The 23,507-nt window shown below is 41.1% G+C and overlaps 1 protein-coding gene across 3 annotated transcripts in view; it reads left to right on the top strand.

Moving 5' to 3' along the window:
* The first annotated feature begins 1,410 nt into the window (after positions 1–1,410).
* Positions 1,411–23,507, top strand: part of LOC128742475 (gastrula zinc finger protein XlCGF26.1) — a 38,857-nt gene continuing 16,760 nt past the window's right edge. For 2 of the 3 annotated variants that reach the window (XM_053838847.1, XM_053838846.1), the window contains exons 1-10: positions 1,411–1,493; positions 1,794–1,933; positions 1,997–2,035; positions 2,096–2,137; positions 2,197–2,329; positions 2,390–2,467; positions 2,536–2,642; positions 14,683–14,930; positions 15,191–15,322; positions 15,540–16,008. In XM_053838847.1, the coding sequence (XP_053694822.1) occupies positions 1,862–1,933; positions 1,997–2,035; positions 2,096–2,137; positions 2,197–2,329; positions 2,390–2,467; positions 2,536–2,642; positions 14,683–14,930; positions 15,191–15,322; positions 15,540–16,008 (1,320 nt within the window). In that variant the 5' untranslated portion in view covers positions 1,411–1,493; positions 1,794–1,861. The remainder of the gene's footprint in view (positions 1,494–1,793; positions 1,934–1,996; positions 2,036–2,095; positions 2,138–2,196; positions 2,330–2,389; positions 2,468–2,535; positions 2,643–14,682; positions 14,931–15,190; positions 15,323–15,539; positions 16,009–23,507) is intronic. The other variant, XM_053838845.1, reaches the window with a different exon arrangement.

The following is a 23,507-nucleotide window of genomic DNA, read 5'->3' on the forward strand; positions in this document are numbered from 1 at the left end:
ATTTTCTTGGATGAATGACTGTTTTTCTTTTGAACCCATTTTTTCAACATCCATTCAAATTCTTATCTTCATTAAAACATTAATTCAAAGTAGGTATTTCATATTCCGCGAAATGCAAAAATAGAAGCAATAAATTTTAGACATCCTTAGGGAGGTTGTTTAATTTTAATTTTTTAATAATTTACATCTTCAAAATATACACACAACCGTACACCAGAAACATTTTTCCTCCCCATCCCGCCCCTTCATAACGCTAAGGCAACATAAGAATCGAAATTTACCGCCTATGTTCAACCTTACTTTCTTTTATAAACTAGTAAATTATCCTAACACACATACCTACGTACGAGGAACGAACACGAAACTTCCAGCGTCTCACGTCGTGGCCCGATTTTTTAGTTAAACAACGCGTTATTTTTAAACAACTTTTTCTTAGACAACCCACCCGATCGTGGGGGGGCTAATATCGTCGGGCACGGCAAAGCCCGCCGGAAGTTGGCCGGGGTGTGGAAAACAAAACAGTATTTACCGAAAATCTAATGCAGCAGGCTGCTGATCCAAGCGGGCCACGCGATGCAATCCGTGAAAGGGATGCAAATGCAAGCAAGCAATGTAACGAACGAACGATGTGTGTATGTATCGAAGTAGGCGCCCAGTTGGATTGCAGATTGCAGTGCGCCGCGGCGTCGTGCTTCCATTCATAGACTCGACGCCGTCGAGTACATACGATGTGGGTATTGTACATAGAAGAAACCACCCCAATCGCATCGTGTTCGGCAGCGTGCAACATATGTAGCCGTACTATGTGCTCGGTAGAGTACGTCTAGTGAGTTATACCTACCGCTCACTGTTGCTTGTTTATGTTGGCAAACTTTCTAGCGACGCGTGCTTCTTCTGCTTCCAAGCCGGCGTGGTGTGTGAAGATGACGCATATGTAAACATTATGCTCCAAACAACAGGCCTTGGTGCACATATGTTGGTGAGCGCGCGGGAGAGCAGGGAGAGAGAGAAACTGCCGGTGCATAACTTGTTGTACATAAAACAAACCGAACCGCATATTGCATGCAAGTTATGCTGAGATAACTAACATTTTTAGCAACTGTCATTCAGAAGTGTTTGTTTACTATTTTTGTAACCCAAAACCAAAATATTAACTGCATATTTTTGTTCTTTCTATTCAACAGGAAACCGGCGGAAGTCAATGCGCTTATATGGACGTTGACGCTATATACTTTCAACTCTTGCTTCTGCTGAAACAAGGTAAGGTGAGTATCGTCAAAGCTTTTCTTGAAAATGTTGCATCCCTATCAGCTCGGCTGAATTGCATGCAAACGTGCCGGCTTCAGCGGCACCAACGGCGAACAAGGGAACTAAACTTTTCACTGCCGAACTGTCATTCGGGGGTGCGCTTCTTCTGGGCTGTCGTAAAATGGGAAGCAAAGAGTATAATTCCAGCACAAAACAAAAACATTTTTTGCTGCACCGTGGTTAGTGTACGATAATTTTTTTACCGAGATTTTTTCCATTCAACAGTTTAGTTAGTTTTGCATTGTTTACCACAGAGCTGGCCGCATATCAAGTGCTATTTTTCCTTGTTTTTAGCGTTTCGGCTGCGTTTGTTTTCTTTTTCCCAGTTCCGTTGTTCGCTCCGAGCATAAGAATTTTGTTGTTAGACAACAACGCGTGAGACAGTTTACGGGTCAAAAATAAACGCAGAATCTTATTTTTAGCCCAATTGGAAATGGTTTGTGATTGTGCGTTAAACAGATCTTTCTTCGTCTTGCCCGTTTCAGTTGTATCAAACATAGATGTAGATCCTGTTGTAACCTCTGGTCATTCTTCTGAAGGCATTTCGAAAGGGATGATGCCGAATTTCTACGATCATTCACGCCCCACTATGGTCCCGACTAGCTCCGCAATGCTAGGGCCTCCGGTGAGTAGAAAACTATAGCATAAAACGACTTAGAACTTCTTTAACCGATGTTTCCTTTTTCAGACCAATAGTGGGGAGAATAATTCGAAAAAGCAACACATTGTAAGTGCCTCTTCAATTTCTAATCTAAGCAAGCCTTTGGTAAATTTTCAATATTTTCAGCAAATTCCATTCGATTTGGAAGCAACACTGCAAGCAGTGGATGTAAGTTTATCTACTTTTCAATAAATACAGTCATACTAACGCCGCGCGCTCTATTCTAGAATGAAGTACTGGAAGGTGAAGAAGGTAGCTGTCCCATTTGCAATAAAACTTTCAGTAGGAAATCGTCACTGCTTAATCACATACGAAATCACACCGCTGAGAAAAAGTACATCTGCGAGTACTGTCAGAAGGGTAAGTGTTTAACGGAATGTCACAGATAAGTGAACTGGTAAACTCATTCACCGGTTGCAGGTTTTTCCCAGCAGGCCAACCTTCGTAACCACGTTCGAATTCACACAAACGAGCGGCCATATGTTTGCATAGATTGCGGTAAGAACGTTATGTTTTTCGAGAATTTTCCGGCAAACTGACTTGAGTTTCTTTTGATATTTTCTCAGGTAAGGCATTTACTCAAATTACGAATCTGAACAACCACAGGCGGTTACACACCGGCGAAAGACCTTACGTGTGCATCGAAGCCAACTGCGGTCGCTCCTTTGCACAGGTGAGTAATTTTTGAGGCAGAACTACGTTTTTGTTTTCTATATTGGGGTGCACTTTAGAAGTACGAGAAATGAACAAGTAACAGAAAATGGTTACGTTTTGCACGCTTATAACACAACCGTTTTTCAATGGATTTTAGAGATATTTGCATTAATGTAGAGAATTTAAGAATGACACATTCCTGTCAAACCACTATTAAAATAAGCATAAATAACAGTGAGACACAAGTGAGAGAGTCTCCCCATACAACAAATCAAAGATCTTTTTGTATTTAATGTTTTTGATTGGCAGCAAAGAATCACTTTAAATAGTACACATTTAAAAGCCGTGCGGTCCGTAGGCCGCCGGCAAACATGGCTGAACCTGTTCCTATACTGGCTGGACCTGCACACTTTCACGCTTACGTGAAATGGTAAACGGTACTCCTTCTAGACATACTCTACCTTTGTGGATGGACGCAGCAGATGTCCACGGTAACCTAATAGTTCTGCGGATGGAAGCAATAAACGGAAAACTGCACAGAAACCCCTTTGTCATTCGAGCGTTTGTAGAACAGTGCGTCGGTAGACCCATCGATGGCGCTTTTCTGGAAACAGGCGTAAGTTTTACACACTAAAAGTTCGGAACAATATTCTTACTAAACTTACTAAAACTAAAAGAATTCCTTGGTAAGCGAACATTCTATATCGTCTATGTCAAATGTTTCACCCCCTGTTGAGACGTGATTGAACTAACTGACCAGAATTTAATGGCTTGTCTAAAGGATCAAGGTGTGGTCGGCATCAGGAGTTTTTACCAGACGGAAAGGAGAAAAACCGTCAATACACCTACGATGACTGTAACAATCAAAGGCGCTGCTATTTCCAATCACCTTAACTTCGGTCGCATCCGTGCGAACACCAGGCCGTACTACCCAACGCCAATGGTTTGCTACAAATAGCTAATCTGCGGGAACTGCTCAAAAAGTCATCTAATAAATAGACGGTCAAAACTGCACGAATGCAGACTTGTGCAACAGATGCAATAATGAAACGCATTCTATTAAAAGCAGAAACTGTCCAGTATACATCAAGGAAAAGAACATACAACGTCTTAAGGTTGATCAAGGAATTTCATACCCTACCGCCAAACGGGCATTCGAGATCGAGAACGGACGAAGGAGTAATGAAAAAATAATCAACGCTGGGAATGATAAGGTGCTGGATCGGGGACCTAGTTAAGCAGGTTGAAAATTTAAAAGCTGAGGCTGAAAAGAAGGACCATGAGAACGCTGTGCGAACGATGAAGGTACACTAGCAAATTTAGCAAAACCTACTGTAAAGCCAATTAAGTGTGAGGTTCTGCCGGCAGCGGAAACTCGCCCAAACGAACAGACAAAAGGCAAACATAAAATAACCAAAGTAGTCAAGTTAGACAAACTACGCCTAAAGTCGTTAAGGCAAAAATGCCCAAAAGCTACGATCAGCAACCCAGTACTCAGCTCGTTCAGCGATAGCTCATTGCAGTAAGCCAAAATTGTCCTTACTCCTGATTCCGACCCCACCCCAGAATGCTTCCACAACTCTTAATCTAAATGTCAATGGCGACGAAAATCTCAAAAACAACTAATGATATACCGAAGAAACCATCAACAACGGTTAGACAGCCAGAAAGGTTACATATCAGGAGAAAGACTAACTCAGCACCTCACACCAGATATGAGAATCACAGCTATGCTAGTTCTGAATACGTTCGTCTTGTTTTTCCAAGTTCACCCCGCACAAATAGGCAATTCTTAGTACAACCGTCTAAGATGATGACTGCTAGCTTGATGTTGGCTCAGGCTTATCTCCAAACATCCTCATTATTCAAGAAATACATCGCACAACCGTCGAACAATTAAATCGGCAAATACCGATGGACTCAAACATGGAGCAAACGTCTATTACTCGGTGGCAAACAAATTCTTCGTCCCGTACCGTGGTCCATCATACCAGTTGATTCCAGTCTACCAATTGTTGCTGGCAGAGTTCGGATATTCGATCGCACTATCGATAGTAAACATATACCTACCACATGGTAGCATTCCAGATTTTCGTAACCAGCTTGTCTGTATTATAAACTCAATCCCGGAGCTCAAAATCATCCTCGGAGACTGCACAACGGTCATCACCCGGCCTGGGAAAACCAGTAAGCCAACGCTCGTGGCACCTCTGTCGTTGAGTTCGCCGAAACAGGTCTCGTTATCCATCCATCCATGGTTCCTCAAGCTACACTCTTAAATGATTCTAGCTGTAAATAGGTCAGGTATAGTTAAAACTTGGTTGAAACTACTTAAAATGCCCTTAAAGTGTACAAACTCAAATTTTGGGTAAAAAATTCAACCAATTTTGGCTATTTGCTACCGATAATTGAATTATTCTCTGTGACAAATAGCGCACTTTTAAGTTGCTGCTACCAATTTTTTGGTCGAAAAACTTCTCAAAATCTGAGTCTGTACACCTTAAGAGCATTTTGAGTAGTTTTGACCAAGTTTTAACTAAATCCAACCAAACTACGGGTAAACTCATTTAAGAGTGTACTCTTCCAGTCAGCACAATACTGCAAGCAACGTGACCTTAGCAAGCCCTAACTTTGTCAATCACCTGCTATGGAACGTTGGCAGTGATTTTTTCGGAAGTGACCATCACCCTATCATAATATCTGCAGAACTGCTTGTCTGACATAATCTTCGCATGCAACCTAGAACCTGAAAATTTCTGGTCGTTTGTGAACACAAAACGAAGAGAGAGTGGTTTACCATCGTCTATGTTCTTGAACATAGGTTGAAGCTTGGAGGAAGATCGACGAGCGGAGAGAGGCGAAAGCCGGCATTGAGCGAGCGTGAACCAGATCCGTATGCATTGTGTCTGGACTTTAAGACAGCAACCCATTAACGATACGCCGAACTGGAGGTGCTGTTAAACGTGCTTGTAGGCGGGACAAGCGAGCGTGGACTAGCTCTCTAGTCGAACAAGGAGAAATCTCCGTGATATCCGTTTGTTGTACGATATTTGGCGCCGCCTTAGTGGTGCCAGAATGAATACAAAGATGCCGCTAAAGGACAGAGCTGGTCAGCTTCTGACTGACCGTACAGAACAGCTTTAGCGATGGACTGAGCATTTTGAACAACTTTTTCGAGTTTCAAATGTCAGAGACCAACAAAACCTGCAGAGCGAATGACGCCTACAATTCATCGAATTAATCGCGTCAACTCGGAGGCGCCATCGCTGGATGAAATTGTAGCAACCATCAAGATTATGAAATCCAATAGAGCGCCAGGGATAGACTGTATTTCAGCCGAAATGCTCAAAGCTGACCCATCTTTGTCAGCCCAGCCCAAAATATATGTGAAACCGCAACTTTTCCGGTGGACTGTATGCAGGGCATATTGATCAAAGTCTTTAAGAAAGGAGACCTAACTGAATTCGGTAACTGGCGTGGCATCATGTTGCTCTGTATTACTTTCAAAGTATTCTGTAAGGTAATCCTCAACCGGATCCAGGAGAAGATCGATGCTACTCTCCGGCGGCAGCAAGCCGGATTCCGTGCTGGCCGATCATCAACGAATTCCAGGACCCTCTTCTGCTGGTGTTTGTTGATTTCGGAAAGACGTTCGACTGACGCAACCACGAAAACATCTGGGGCGCACTTAGGCGTAGAGGAGTTCCAGATAAGCTAGTCCATCTCATAGAGGCTCAGTACGGAGCGTTCTCGTGCAAAGTTTTGCACGACAGTGTCTTGTCCGACCCCATAAGAGTTACTGCTGGCGTGGGACAGGGCTGCATTTTATCACCGCTTCTGTTTCTCATCGTTATGGATGAGACATTAGTTGGAGCAATTGACAGTAGACCAAATCGAGGATTGCCTTGGAATCCTCTAACGATGGAGCAGCTAAATGACCTCGACCTAGCCGACGACATTGTCTTGCTCGCGCATTGCCGAAACGATATGCAGAGCAAGTTAGATGACCTCTCCGAGAGCTCCCAGGCAGCAGGTCTCACAGTCAATGTAGCGAAAACTATGTCTATGGTAGTGAACACAGACAATTCCACCAACTTCACAGTAGCGGGACAACAAGTTGAGCAGGTAGACGCCTTTCAATATCTTGGTAGCCAAACAACGCCCGATGGTGGTACCAAGACTGATATAGCCAGCCACACGGATCAGGAAGGCCAGGGGTGCCTTTGCAGGTCTGCGAAACATTTGGCACTCAAACCAGATCACTCTACGTACGAAAACCCGAATCTTTAATTCAAACGTTAAATCCGTACTGCTGTGTGCCTGCGAAACGTGGTGCGTCTCAGCGGAGACAACGCCAAAACTGCAGATATTCATTAACCGATACCTGTGATATTACAATTGTGCCTGGTGGCCTGACAACTGGATATCCAATGAGGAACTCCATCGTCGGTGTCATTAACAGCCGATAGCCACAGAAATTCGAGAACGTAGGAGGAAGTGGATCGGACACACCTTGAGGAAAGGAGCGAACGAGGTCTGCAGAGAAGCACTCGACTGGAATCCACCCAGACCCAGAGGCTCACGGCGACGCAGTTTAGCCAATGACATCCGGGCTGTAGACTAGAACCTTTCCTGGCGACAGGTAAAAGCCAAGGCGGGTAACCGTCAGCAGTGGAAATCTCCGATTTCATCCCTTTGTTCTTCCGAACCGGTGGACATGGACACATAAGTAAGGAAGTATATTCTTGAACGAACAATGAACGCGAAAAATGTGATCTTTTTGCGGAGCAGTTCCAACAGTTCAATGATTCCATCGCATCTCCTGACAAATTGCAGAAGCCAGTAACATAGTACCATGTGATATTTTTTCGTTCGAGTAACCACATATTAACGAGGACGTCGTAAAAACTGCTTTGGGTAAACTGAAAACTTTATATCCAGTTGATCCCGAAGGCATCCTCTCTGTTGTTCTGAAACGATGCAGTAACGTGCTTAGTTTACCAGTCGCAAAACTTTTTAATATGCACACATTTCCTGACCGGTGAAAATTTTTCTATTGGTTTCCAATACACAAAAAAGGCGACAAACGCGACATTACTGACTATGGCGGGATCACGTCCATGTGTGCTTGCTCAAAATTGTTTGAAACCATCGCGATGCATCGTAAATAACGCTTTATTTGCTTGCTGTAAAATTAATATTGACGCTGACCTGCACGGGTTTTTTTCCGAAAAGGTCGGTAAGCACAAATCTGATGCAGTTTATTTCCCGCTGTTTGAAAAAAACTGGATTCTGGCATTCAAACTGACGCTATTTATAGACCACGAAATAGTATTTGGAAAAATGGAGCGCCGTCTGCTGATTTAGATCTTATCTGATAAACAGAACAGAATGGTTTGTGTCAAAATCAGATCGTCTATCTCCAGCTGCTTCTCGCATAAATCTGGAGTCCCATAAGGCAGCAACTTGGGCCCGCTGCTTTTTCTGATTGTTGCAAACGATGTCTCACTTGTGCTTCCACATGGGTGTCGACTGTTTTATGCGGACTTTCTAAAAAAATTAAAGCCATTACGTGCCTGAGCGACTGTTTAGAGTTGCAGGATTATTTGAGCATATTCCTGAATTGGTGTACTGCAAACCACTTAACACTAAGCATCGAAAAGTGCAATGTTATCTTGTTTTACAGAAGATGTACGCCTGTTGAATATGATTACACTATATCTGGCTACCACGTCCTCCGAGTACAGTGATAAAAAATTTAGGAATGCTATTAGACAATGAACTTTCATTCAGAAATCACGGCGACAGCATTAACTCGCTGGGCCAACCGGCAGATGGGATTCATTTTTAAGATAGCCAATTTTAAGAAAGCCAATTTCGTATCCCCCAGTGCCCAATAACATTATACTGCTCGCTAGTGAGATCAATCCTCGAAACTATATCTGTTATTCGGTGTTCTTTACACGCTAATTGGTCTCGCCTAATTGAAATGATACAGCAAAAATTCATCCGCTATGCTCTACGCCATCTCTTATGAAGCGATCTTCTTAATTTTCCGCCCTACGAGGACCACTACCGACTCTTTGGTATTCAACAGTTGAAGCTGAGATGACAAATCGCACAAGCGGTTTTTGCTGCGAAACTTCTAACCAACCATATCGACTGCCCGACGTTGCTAGAACTGCTGAGTACATATGCTTCCGTACGTCCGCTACGCCAAGGAAGCTTTTTATTTATACTTGTTGCTACGAAGTCACTTATTTGGAAAGCAAGAACCCGTACGTTGTATATGCCATCGTTTTAATGAGATGTTCGACTTTGATGTGATAATTCATGTTTTTCGTAATCGTGTAGTCAATATTTCTCTTAGAAATTAATATCATTTTTTATTCATTAAGACACAATGTCAGATGGAACTGGTAAATAAATATAAATTCAAATAAAGATGTGACGGGAGCACGTTGGTAAAAATGTCCGTAATTGCGCAAGCCCCCATGAAACCTGCCTGGTGACATTGCTATCTTCCATGGACGTTCCGCCTCCTACTGCAACTTACGTAAAATTACTTAATTTAACTAATGGCAGACGTGCGACCCTTCCTCACCTAAGGTAGTAGAATAACACAGCTTTCAGGCCAATGTGTCTTATCTAAACGTATCCCGCATGTCTAGTACGTCATAATTAGAATTTTCTTGAAGCCGATCCTGATGTGCCTAAAGCCCGCCGAAAACGTGCCGTTTTGCTTTTGAGTTCTAAGCTCTAGCAGGACGTTAGACGTTTGCAACTGGCTTATGGAATTTGACTAGCTTTACTCACCTCTAGACCGTTGCACTACGTCACTTGCAGGTACTAATGTTCACCCCCTTCTCTTCCTTGTGTGTACATAATCGCGTCCCGGCCGGCACTACTTGGAGGTAGGGATAAGAGTTGTCGTAACTGAGGTAACCTTATAGGGCCCTTGCCCGGCCCGCAATCTCTAGGCCTTGAATGGGCAGATGAAGTTTAGCATGCTCGTGACTAAATTTACGGTGAGCGAAAAGGTCCAAACAGCGGCATTTATGTCTTCCTCAATCAAGGTTGCATCTCAATTAATACTGTTTAAAAGACATTGGATTGCAAGAAAAACGGCCCAGTTGAAATCACAACTATTCTAACGGACTAATGAGACGTGTAACTTCTATGAGAAGACGGACCAATCTCGTAAGGGATTCCCACCAAAAAGAAATAGGATTTATTTCTAATTCCCGTCGTAGTAAGTAAAGTCATTCTAATTTTCATCATTTGTTGGATGGATTTAATGAATACTCCGAAAATTCTTGTGCTGATTTGACTAAAACACACTTACCTTCCGATCAGTGAACTTTGAAATTACTGAAAAGCGATCATGAAAGCATGTTATTGAAATTACGAAACTGACTTTATTTCTTAAATTCGTCGTACCGTTTTAAAATCCGTCCATCAAAATTTTTCATCGTCCGAGCTAAAAATCACAACAATGTTTACGAAGCTAACGCGCATGTATTAGTGAAGGACGGCATGACAAATGTTATTCTGTAAAATTTCTGCAGGTCAGGCAAGTCTTCCTGACTGTAGAATAACGACAATGCCTTGCATGAGGTATTTTTATTTATGAATGACGGAAATTAAAACGATTAGTCGACATTTTCTTCTTCGTCGCACGAAAAAACGTAGCAAATTTGGCTGGTAGGACTTCTTTAATGATAAAAAGCCTTTAAATAGATCTCAGCTCACTTTGATTGACCGCGTATGATAGACAACAAACTAAAATATTAGAGAATAACTAATTTTGCATTGTGTGTCATAAAAATGTTGATATTTTGTAAGTGTCGATAACCTGGGCCACGAAGGTCTAAATGATTATTGGTTTAAATTTTGTCATCGTTTAATTAATCTTTCATAATATCAGGAGTAGTTTGAATCTATCGTCCAGCAAATCAGCAAGCTTCCCACAGCAGCAGCCAATAATAGGTGGATACCTTAACGCACGCAGCCCACATCTCATCGAATTTCCACACCCAACCACCAGAAGGAAGCAGGCGAATTCGCGGACGGCCCGTGGGTGACAAGAGGCGAAATAACTGATAATTGGCGACCAGATAGAAATATTTATATGCAAGCCAGGGCAATGACCGGGGATTACAGGGAATGACCTGTACGAAATTTAGAAAAGGAATCAGATTCGAATGATCATTATCCAATAGAAAGCCAGAGTACAAAGACGTATGACTCTATTTGTAAGTACAGTGTCAAATCAGTTTAAGTTGCAAAGATCAAGTGCCATTGCAAGTGAAACATATATGGACAGCAGAACCCCGTGGCTTTCGGAATACAAACCATAATTTCGGATTATACAAACCATCATCGCCATTGGCCTAGACAAGCCACCGCCATAGTGGTCACAGAGTCAAAGGACTTTTGGATTTCCCGCCATTTGCGAACGGTATTCGTACTTCCGGCTTTTGTACGTCGTCATCGTCGCCGTTCAGAATCACCCATCGCTATAGTCGTGGTCCGGCAACGGAGAGTCATAGTGTCGCCTTGATTCCCGTGACTACATACTATTTGCCCGAGGAAACCGTGATACCCGCTAAGTTGGAGGAAGGTGGAAATCGGAGTGGAAATTGCCAGGATTCGAGGAGAGGATCCGAAGGAGTACGGCTGAAGGAACTGGGCCCCGGAAGTGAAGAAAACAGAAGGTTAGCTAAATTTAAGAAAGTGGGAGAAGATAATAGAAAGTAAATCCGCGAAATCTACATTAAGTGTGCCGACCCTGAGGTGTTTGTAATCGGGGAGTTCTTTAGACGCTCGCTGCTAGCTTGCTGACAGGTACAATTTTTAATAATTTGTGTTGGATAGGACGGAAATAGGCAATTAGGACGAAGCAGCAACATACCCTATGTGTAAAGACGAGTAGGGAAACCTGGTCACAAAACGAGCGCGAGGGGGTCGACATCGATAGGTGAAAGCAGATATTCGATGTGCATCTCAACGGAGATATAACAGAAGAAGACGCAACGGAAGTTAACTTAGGATTGCCTACTAGGCAATCCTAAGCAGGGACCGAAACGGTTACATTTTTTTTGTACATTTGCCAGTCTAATCTCATAGGAACGGGGCCTTTCCCCGAAAACCCGCGCTGAGAATCGTGGCTAACACGCTGACAGACGAACAACATCACGTGTAGTACCTTGCAAGTCGTAAGGGGCTGCATAGTGTCGTCGTCCTGCCAGTAAAACAAGTTAGATCTAAAACTTCTCGGTTGATGGTTATCTACAGTAGACGGAGGAAGAGGCACAATTTATGTGTAAAACCCAACCAGACGCGTCGCTATCTTAATAAGTGGGTTTTGCAGTCTCCTTTTGTCCAACGCCTCTATGGTTCAAAGGCACAAGTACCAGCGAGCCACATGCCCTGGTAGGTGTTGTGGGGTATTGTTTCTGTATCAAGAGAGCCTATCTCTTGATATGTTCAAACTAGCTGGAATATGTACATAATAATAAGCAAACATTCTTATTTCACTGTGACCAGTCGAAAAAAATGTCACAGTATGGAAGTGACAGGCATTCGCCGCTTTTTGCTTACGGTTCTAGCTGGAATAGTATGGACAAGCCATAGAGAATAACGTGTAATTATTGATGCGTTTTTCACCTGAAATTTAGGTAATGAAAATTGTTGAATTTTTACACGGTTTTCTGGTTGATCAATACTTTAAAGATCTTGTAAGAATAGATGTAGTAGAGTTCGAAGTGTGTGCGACACGACGAGCAAGCAATGTTATCGTTGTTCTAGCATTTTTTCTCGGTGCGACTTCATATATATGCTAGGGGAGGCTCCAGAAACAACAACGTTTGCCTCGCAAGGGCAGTGACTATTGACGGCGATGAACTGGAAGTGGTTGATGAAGTCGTATATTTGGGATCTCTGGTCACCGCCGACAATAATACGAGTAAGGAGATTCAACAACGCATTCAAACTAGAAGTCGAGCCTACTTTTACCTCCGCATGACGGTTCGATCAAGGACTATGTGCCGCTGCATACACGTATGTGTGTCTTGCCGTATTTGAACAAAAGGTGTTGCGGACTATTCTTGGCGGAATACAAACGGATAGCGGAGAGTGGCGTAGGTGTATGAGCAACGAGTTGCAGGCACTACTTGGAGCGATTCCCATCGCACATCTGGCGAAAGTTGGAAAACTACGATGGACCGGTCACGTCGCAAGAATGCCGGACGACAGTGCAGTTAAATACGTTCTCTTCAAGAACCCCAGAAATAGATAGACCCAACGTGCTAGGTGGTTCGAGGTTGATGCCGACTTGCGTAGGGGAAACAAGGGAGACTTGATCCCCATTTTGTTTTTTGTATATTTCTCAAAAGTCTACTAGAAAAAAAACCTGGGTTTTCAATTTTTCGGCAGTTTACAATACAGCTTACTACCTACAATTTATCAGTTAGTGATACGTAGCGCTAAACAAAAGATATGAGATATTTTAGAAAGTACAGAAAATTGTACATATTCAAAGTATGCGGGAGACTTGATCCCCCGTTTAGGCACAATTGATCCATTTGCAAATATATATTTTTAAAGCTCAACTTTCATTTGGAAGTTTTATTAAAATAGGCCTAGTTCATATAGTATCATTATTTAGTGTATAACAGTTTAATTCAAAAGTATAAAAAGTATTTAGAAATCGTTAAGTGCATCGATCTGTAAAAGTCTTTGGACATCTTTTATAATTTGCGACGAGAACTTTTTCGTTGGGTTTTAATTTTTGAAGCATTATATTTTTCCTGTTTAATAATCAGAGCAGCCTCCAGCTTCTATTTCGTTGGTGCATCTGTAAGGATATGTATCTCCTCGTTTTCATACTCTTCGCATATTTTTACGTGGTGATGCCTTTGGCAATGGTTTAATATTTACAGCTGTTTTGATAATTGTATTGTTCGGAATCATCGATTTTGGTACCTGATTAACAGAATTCTTCAGAGAAGATGAGCTGTTTTGTTCAGATGAATTCTTTGTCCGAGCAGTCTTTCTTCATCCTTGGAAAATGCACAGGTTGCTCCTCCGTAGTCCGGTTGGTAAATGATCTTTTCAGAAGCATTTTTTCGCTTTCTCACATATCGCTTAAGTGTCATTACATTCAAATTGAACATTTTTGCGGTCGTTTTGACCGGATTTCCAGACTATTCGTGATTTTTACATAACGAATGTTTACGACATGGAGAATTGTTCATTTTATTATTTACGACATAACGGCCTCCAAGCTCTTCACTACCTAACAAAAGGATCAAGTGTCACTGAAATTATGTGGATCAAGTGTACCTGTCGTAGTAAGTTTTACTGAAAATTAATTTTGTAAAATATACACAAGTTTTATTGTAAAATGTATACAGCATCAATGAATAAACATGTTTAGCTAATTTTTTGTTTGAAAAGTAATTCAAAAATTTCAAGGCAGTTTTCCGTAGCCAAAAAGTTGGACTTCACTAAAAAAAGAAGTATAGAGAATTATTCCGTTGCAAATCTTATTATATTATATTTTCCTTGCAATGTAAAAATTTATTACATTTTTGTTTTGCAATTTTGTTAGTTGAATGAAATGAACAACTTTGTTTTTTTTCTACATAAAAACAACATTGTATTTACTGAGAAACAATGAATGGATCAAGTGTCCCAAGGGATCAAGTCTACCTGGTCTCCCCTATGTCAAGACGCTAAACGAACCGGCGACGAGTAGCCCAGGATCGAGTACAGTGGAGAAGAATTCTTGATACGGCAAGAAAAACCCTGGCTCTCTGATGGTAGAAGAAGAAGCAGAAAGATGACTAATTTCCTGTTCTCTATTGTCAAATTATGACAGCTAAAAAAGATTACATCAACTTATGGCTTGCTATTGCAGATCTTGCTTCTACAGAAAATCTCAGAATATTCTTCTATTCAAACATGCAGTTTTAAAAACGCCGACGATTATGCTCATTATTTTTCACAAAAGTTATTTACTGTGTATTTTTTGCCTTCTTTCTCTCTCTTTTCAGGTGACCAACCTGAACAATCACATGAAAACGCACCACAAAACCCAACAGTACGTATGCAATCAGTGTCCGAGACGATTCTATCAAGCGACACAGTTGAATCTTCACTTGATCTCGGAACACAGTACGACGAAAACCTTTTTCTGTCCGCAATGTCCCGACAAGCGTTTCAAGTCACAATCACTTTTTCAACACCATCTGAAAATCCACGGCTCGAACTTTGGCTTTCCGTGCTCGAAGTGCGACGAAAGGTACGACGCGTGGTGCCTTGCTTTCTTATTGCTTTTTTGCTTACTCTGTTTAGAGTGAGCAAACAAATTATTGCTTAGTTCTTTTTCCCTGTCTTGGCAAATTTCCATTCTTTTTTTGTTTCTATGATTTTCAAAATTTACCGTCACCCATGTTTTCCTCGCCACCAAAATTAGCAGGATAGGAGGATAACCGGTAGCCTAATCGACGTCCACTTGTCTCTTGTTTCTTTTTTTTCTTCTCTCCTTCGGAACGATTGCAGGTTCATTCAGGAATCGCATCTCATACTGCACATGACCCATCAGCACGGCGATTACGCGTGCAGCATGTGCTCGATGACGTTCAACGATGAAGTTTTGCTGAAAAAGCATGTCCAAAGGCACTTGGATGGAAGGTAAGAGCTAGCGCCAGCGCCCAGGGCCCTTTCCACCACGCCTTCTCCGCTTTGATGGAAATTATGTTGAAAACTTGTTTACGATTCGGTTCGACAGTAAAAAAAGTGGAGTTTCTTTTAAACGCTTTGTGGCTTTGTGATAGACATGAAATTTGACTAAATGTTTTAACTTCCAAAGAGTTCGTGGAAACTTGGCTAAATTTGGTCTGTTCAACAGGTATTTAACCTGCCCGGTGCTGGGTTGCAACGAGGGATTCACCATGAAGAACCACCTCACCAAGCACATGCAAATGCGCCATCCGGCGATCGATCTCAAGAAGGGTGGCTCCAGCGCGGGAGCCGTGCTGGATACGGCCAAGCGACCGCCCAAGCACTGCTGCCATTACTTCAACTGTAACGAATCGTTCGACACTTCCGACGGGCTGAGCAATCACCTGCGAACGGTTCACGGATTGCCGATTGCTTTGCCGCCGTCGGCGGCTGAACAGAAGAAGCAACATCATTCGCAGCACCATCCGTCGGCGGTACTGGGGACGGATATCAGCATGCAACACTTGTCCTCCCATTCGGTTGCGGCGCCGCAACCTGCACCGGTATTGGGTGCAAGTTTTCAGTCGTATCAGCAACAGCTGAGTGAGGCTCAGCAGTTGCAGCAGCAACAGCAGGAAAAGCAGAAAGTTTACACGGTAAGTTTAGAATATAGTTTATTAGAATTGCTCCAAAGAAATAGTAAATTTTATTGGCGTCCTCAGACAATTTCTTATGAAAATGTATGTAAATTTTCTTAGTTTGGCTATTTCTTAGCGGTGCGCTAAGAAATAGCCAAACATGAGAACATCCATATTATCCATATCCGTATCATATTGAGTCAACGGCCTGCAGTTTAGGCAAGCTGCCACTTGGCATTTGTTCGGATGTTACTAGCAAGTTTTAAGAGCCTTCTTCGCGGCCTCCCACAGCCCGCCGAAATGAGGTGATTTTGGCGGTATGAAGCAAAGCTCAATTCCCTCGTTCGAGGACTGGCCCATAATTCAATATTCGACGAGTCTCGATGAAATTCGTGACGTTATCGCAGAAGATAGATTTGAGTGTACCACGCCTAGCAGCAAATCGTCTCAGGAACGAAAAAGAATCAGCAAGCTTATCGACAGCTTACGTTGAGATGCAAACAAAGACAACTGCGCAGCACTTTTGTGTGGCAGCTTTTTGATGAGGTGGCCTTAAATGGAACGGACCACATCCACATCAGAATTTAAGCACGGAAGAAAAGGCGATACTCGAGCAGGATCTGCCATTAGCTGTTCCTATGCGCTGGGCTTACAGCGAAAGCACGTAACACAGTGATGCACCACATAACGGGCCAGATGGCGGAGTCTAAGTGGCCAGAACCTTTGGCATCAAAAGTTGTGGTCCAGCATGTAACAGTATGACATGATAATGTCGCACAGTTAGATCTTCGAGAGCATGTTTGCTGTCTAGAACTAGATTTTGCAAAGCAGCTTTGAGTTTATTTGACTTAAACGTCTTTTTAAGACTTACCCTTCTTTATCAACAGACTAACAGACGGCTGTTAGAGTACAGAATAATTACAGGACCAGTGCAACCGTGATTCGAACTGTTAGCTTGTTAGACCAGCTTCGTACCTCGAAGCTAACTGATTTCATTTGAAAAATGTGATTAGTTACCGGAACTACGGCTAACGCAGTAACGTCTTTTTCTTCAAAGAGGTCTGCGCTAAAGAGATCATCGGTAGTTCTAAGCAAATTTGGCCAAAACCTACACGATTAGTTTAACCAGGTAGTTGGTAAAGGGGTGCTCTTGCATTTGAAACGATAGCACTTGTACAAGTGGCTGGATTTCTGATAGGGGGAATAGGGTGACCATTACCAAGGGGGAGGTTCAAAAGCGTAAAAAGGCTTTGTGTCGATTTATAAGGATTACCGACAAGAAGACAGATTTAGAGGAACAACAGGAGAGGAACTGACAAAGGACACATTCAAATGAAGAAAAAGGGGTTTGTTTCTTGCATTATGAGAATTTTCGTTACAATAACCGATGTACAGATGGGCCCCGAGTCAAATTGGGCAATCAGCTAGTTTCAAATAAAAACTTTAAATCCTATTTCTAGTCTGATTTCATGTCTGATTCAAAGTTAAAGTTCCAAAATACTCCAAATTTAGGTTCAACTTTTTTTAAGTACCAAGTACCAGGTTTTAAGTACCATTTTTTACGTAGGACTACATCTTACGGCAAGTTTTGAGATACGAAAGTCACGAAAAATGAAAACTTTGTGCGCTAATAGCTTGGTGGTTTCCCGATCGATTTTAAATATTTTTGCACCAATCGATAGAAAATCTTTTACGCATCTACAAGAATAAAGAAATTTCTAATTTCTAAGTGCGCACTATTGAAAATTTGGAAATAATGAAGCCTTGTCCATCTAGAAATCCTAGCTTCGTGATTGTTTGTTGGAAATAACGTCATCAAAGTGGTAATGCGTTCTCACGCTTCGGCTTATAATTCAGTCAATTCCTAATAGATTTCCAAGCTATTTACACCAATGGATAGGAAAATCGAATTGGAAAATATAGAAAACTATTGATTTTCAATGCGCGCCATTGAAAAATTGAAAATAACTCTAACTCGGTAGTTAGACAGCAGTTTTTTCAACTCTTCGTTGAGGCATAAATTCTCGCTTCGTGATTGGTTGGAATAATTTACAATTATTTTCGAATAAGTTTTGATACAATGTCTGGAACCAACGAGAACGTTGAGAAAATTCCATTTAATTCTACTATAACAAAATTACCAGAGAATTAAATTTAATCCTACCCTTTCTCGTTGATGGCTAATTGGCTTGATAATTCCTTATTGTGATGTACCACCAACGGCAACACGAGTGGTGCCGCAGCAACTTTAATTTCAATAATCGTCACATTGAAAACTTGTCTGCTGTGAACAAGTGATAGCAATTAAAACCAAATTAACAGCAAATTAAACACTATTGACCGCAACAAATGCGCAGGAAAACGCATTAAAACTAAACCCAATGTTTTGTTGTAATAATTATTGCTGGTCTAATAAACTTTATTGTGATCAGCGGAGAACAACGATCTTTTATATCTTCATATAACCAGTATTAGTATTAGTAGTTTTAGTGACATCTTTTGCATCTTCATATAAGAATTTGTTCATTCTTAAAAGATCGGTTTTCGGTAATTGATGAAACTGCAATATTCTTGGGATATGGCGGTTCGGTTTGGAGTAAGAATACTAGATGTGGTCCTCGTAACGTGTCGTTCTCGACTATATTGTACTGAAATATTTCTTCCTATGCTATGTGTCGTACGTTTTACGCTATGCGCTGTGTCAGCGTATAATTGTCACCGTTCGACGCGGTACAGTCCGTTTACGCTTATACAGCATAACCGATCCGCGTCGCGCTGAACCATTTCAATCATGAGCGTCCACCACACGCCCTATTTACATTTTTTTAAAAATTGTTATCTATAGTTAAGAATTTTTAAACTAAACAAGGAAATATGAACTAGGATTTATATAATGCGTATTATTCCCATGTAATTTGAAAGAACTCATTATGAAACAATCGTCCACCACACGTCCTATTGTTTCAAATTATATGTATTATTATTTTCATTCCTTATAACTTTTTATTCTATTTTTATGTATTATATCCTCTTTACCATTGATCTCTACCCTTATATTTGGGTCTATGTCCTCTACTACTCTGTATGGACCTATAAATTTATTGTCCAATTTTTTACCTATTTCATTTTTAATTAGGACTAAGTCATCTTTGTTATAACATTTTGGTACAATGTTTAAGTTATTTTTTATTGTTCTTTTCATCTTGCTAGAAAGAAGGTTTTCTCTTATTTCTTGATGGCATACTTGTAACTTTAACGTCAATTGCTTGCTATAGTTGTCTATGTCATAAATAGGCACTGGATTATCATTTGTTAAATTTGAAGGCATGTTACTATTTTTTCCGAATACTAAATAAAAAGGTGTGTATCCAGTGTTAGTGTGAACGGTATTGTTATATGCGAATGTGTAAAATGGTATCCAATGTACCCAAGAAAATAATTTTTCGTTACAATAGATGCGTAAAAAGTTTCCTAAACATTTGTGTGTGTTCTCCAAAGAACCTATAGTTTCATGATGGTAAGCTGTAGAATTTAGTTTTTGAATATTCAATAATTTGGCAATGGATGTAAACAAACTCGACATAAACTCTGTTCCTCTATCCGACGCAATTCGTTGTGGAACACCATATTTTAAAATAACATGCTCCACGAATGCTTTAGCTACGGTCTCTGTTGACTTGTTAGGTATCGGTGTTGCGGTTATAAATTTTGTTAACTCGCATTGCGTTGTTAGTATATATTCGTATCCATTGGTAGGTATCAAAGGACCAACCAAATCTACGTAGATTTTTTCAAATGCTGTGCTTGCTGTTGTCGTAATGATCATTGGAGTTTTTCCGCATCTTCCAACTTTTGATATCTGGCATTGCTTGCATTTTTTAATGAAATTCTCTACATCGCATTTCATGTTTTTCCAAAAATATCTTTTGCTTATAGTTGCAAGTGTGCGTCTAATACCCGCATGTCCCGCTGTCGGTAATATATGATAGTCGTTTAGTATTAAAAGCTTTGACCTTTCGTCTGTTACTTCTTCTATTTCCTCTCCGATTTTTATTAAAATTGGTAATGTTTTTACTGATGATGGTCGACCATATATCTGTAGTTCTTCATATTTTTTAATGACGTCATATGTCTCCTTATTATTTTTGATGATTATATATTTTATATTATTAATTTTTGAATATTCCGCCACCTTCGACAACATTGCCCGTAGGTCAATTTGTGTCCTTTTGAGGGGAATTTCAATTACATCTGTGGAGATTTGCATGCTTTTTATGTTATCTTTCATTACCATTTTAACGTATTTGTCTTGTTTAGACGAAGGTTGATCAGTCCTATCGTCATTCGCTTTTTCGCCTTTAAGTTTCGAAGCTCTGGTAACGACTAGAACAGTTTTTCCATGAAGTGTTTTCAGGTCTTGAATCGAAATGCGTGACAACGCGTCCGCTATCACATTCTCGCTTCCTTTCCTGAAAGTTACTTCAAAATCATATTCTTCTAAAGCTAACCTGAATTTTGTTAATCTGCTGGAGGGGTCAGCTAAAGTAAAAAGGTAAACTAATGGTCTATGGTCACTGTAGACTTCAAATCTTCTTCCATACAGGTATGGTCGAAAATGCTTGATAGCCCACACCATAGCCAATAACTCCTTTTCTATCGTACTGTAATTTGATTCGGCTTTATTCAGAGTCTTGCTGGCATATGCAACCGGTTTGCCGTTGCTATTAGATAGCACAGCACCAATCGCATATCCAGACGCATCCGTATGTAAGTTGAATTTGTTGGTCTCCGTTAGATCCGGGTAATCCAGTACTGGTGGATTTATAAAACATTGTTTTAAATTCTCGAATGAGTTGTGGCATTCGCTACTCCATTCAAACTTTACACCCTTTCTGGTCAACTTGTTTAACGGTGTGCAAAGCCTAGCAAAGTCTTTTATGTGCTTCCGATAGTAATTTGCGAAAGCAACGAATCGCTTGACTTCGTCCGCAGTGGAAGGGATCGGCCATTTTTTCACTGCTTCGATTTTAGCAGGATCAGGCCTGATGCCTTCAGCAGATATGTAATGTCCCAGGTATACTAAATTTTCTTGCAAAAAATTGCATTTTTCGGGGTTTAGTTTTAAATTTACCTCTCGCAATCTTCGGAAAACGTTCGAGAGATTTTTGTTATGCTCTTCTAGATTTCTACCAAATATGATGAGATCATCCAAATATACTAAACACTTCTCTCCATTAAGACCTGCCATCGCTATGGTCATTAGTCTTGAAAATGATGCTGGGCTTATTTTTAGTCCCATTGGAAGCCTTGTCATCTGATATTGTCCAGACGACGTCGAGAAAGCTGTTAGTGGCCTATCCTCTTGCTTCAAATTGCATTGGTAGTACCCTTGGGACAAGTCTAAATGCGAAAAGTACTTCGCTCCTGCCAATGAGTCTATGACCTCCTCTATATTTGGGAGTGGAAATGTATCGTTCTCAAGAACATTGTTAAGTTTCCGATAATCAACAACCAACCTCCATTTCTTTTTGTCATTCGCCGACTTTTTTGGCACTAGTAAAATTGGGCTATTCCATTCGGAACTAGTCTTTTCAATGACTCCATCTGACATCATCCTATCAATCTGGTCATTTATTTCCCTTTTTTGCGCCAGGGGAAGGCGATATTGTTTAGAAAATATTGGAGTTGTGCCATCCTTTATTTTAATACTGGATGTGTACTTATCCGTTACTGTTAATTTATCGTCTTTCAAGCAAAACACATCAGCGTATTTTAAGCATAGCCTCTGCATCTCTGCCTGATCTTGTTTTGTCAAATGTTTCAAGTTCAACTCATTTAAAAGTTTACTTGCTCTATTAGTATCGTATTTTGGCAGTTTAATTTTTCCTACCACATTGTAATCCCTTAGATCCTTTGTTTCAATATTTTTTGTTTCAATGCAAATTTCCTTATTTGCTATATTAATAATTCTTACGGGTAATTTCCCTTCTTTTGGAACTGATATTGAATTTGCTATGAAAACATGTGGCATTATTTCCTGTTGTAGTACCACACAAGTACCCGTCACACCGGTATCAACGTACCTTACCACCTCAGTACGAGCCGGTATAATGTAGCATGTTTCAGTTTTTGGTTGTTGCAATCTCATCTCCATACCCACAAAATCAACAATGGCTCCAAATTCTCTCAAAAAATCTGTGCCAATCAAGCCGTTAACTGCATCCGGCAAGCTCTCTATAATATTAAATTTAATGGGATATTCCACAGACTTGTACCCCACAAAAGTGTCAACGGATCCCAGAGTACGGGTTACTCCGTTTACACCACTGATTTCTAATGTGTGTGAATTATTGATATTGATAAATTCGGGAAGACATCTTTTGTCCAGAATACAACAAGATGCTCCACTGTCAATTATGAGTTCTATTACTCTGCCAAATAATTTAAATTTTGCTCTGAGAGCCTTCTTCGCACTAAAATTAACGAAAAAGATCGATTAAATGTGCCTCTTCTACAGGTTGTTGTTGTTGCTGTTGTTGTGTTTGTTGTTGCTGTTGTTGTCGTTGCTGAGGTTCGGCCATATGTGCCACATGTCCGTTGTTCCTCCCGCGACTGTTATTTCCTCGGTAGGTTTGGTTGGTTTGGTGGTTATTGTTATAACCATAGTTGTTATTGTGTTGTGTACCCCTACCACGGTACCTAGTGTTTCCTCGGTAACCACCACGACCTCTAGAGCTTCCTCGGCTTCTCCAATTATTTCGATCGTTGCCCCTATAGGGCGTTCTTCCTGATGTGCACCATAGTGCCATCATATTTTCTAAACTATTTTCATTTTTTGGAGTACTTTGGCACTCCAACGCATCCGATATCGCTTTATTTAGCGATGTCGGATTCCGTGCTTTTACGAAAAATTGTGTTGAGGGATCTTTCAATCCCTCGACAAATGCCTGAACCGCTACAGGTTCGACAATATTTAGGGCTGCCGCCTCACTTGGGAAAGTTCCCATTGAAACGTGTGCGGCTGCCAATTTAGCGGACAGGTTTTCTATGTCCGCGCCGAACTCTGCGATTTGTTTAGAATGTTGTTTTTTCAATGCCATCTCCTTTTCCACCGCTCTCGGTGTAATCTTCACCGAAAATTTTCTTTTCAGTGCATCAAACGCCTCGGCGGTTGTTCGGGCATTATCGATTGCCCCGTGGGCTGCGCCTACTAGTCTTGTTTTTAAAAATTTCAGGACGTCTGCTGGTGGAACTCCGTTGGAGTATTCCTCCAGCAATTCGACGGTTTCAATAAATATGGACAGTTTCGATGGTTCGCCATTATATCTGTCGACTACCTTCATGGCCAAGCTAAGGTCTAGTTTGGTCGCCATTTCGTAGCGTTCTTCTTCTTCGAAGTCTGAAAATTCTTCTTGAAGAACTTCCTCGTCGTCGTTTGATTCCTCTGAGTCTTCTTCGTTATCTTGTATTTTCGAATTTTCACCCTCACCCCCTTTAGTGCCTTCAGGGGCTAAGGT

This window comes from Sabethes cyaneus, chromosome 3 (genome assembly GCF_943734655.1).
Source record: "Sabethes cyaneus chromosome 3, idSabCyanKW18_F2, whole genome shotgun sequence".
NCBI classification, from domain to species: Eukaryota; Metazoa; Arthropoda; class Insecta; order Diptera; family Culicidae; genus Sabethes; species Sabethes cyaneus.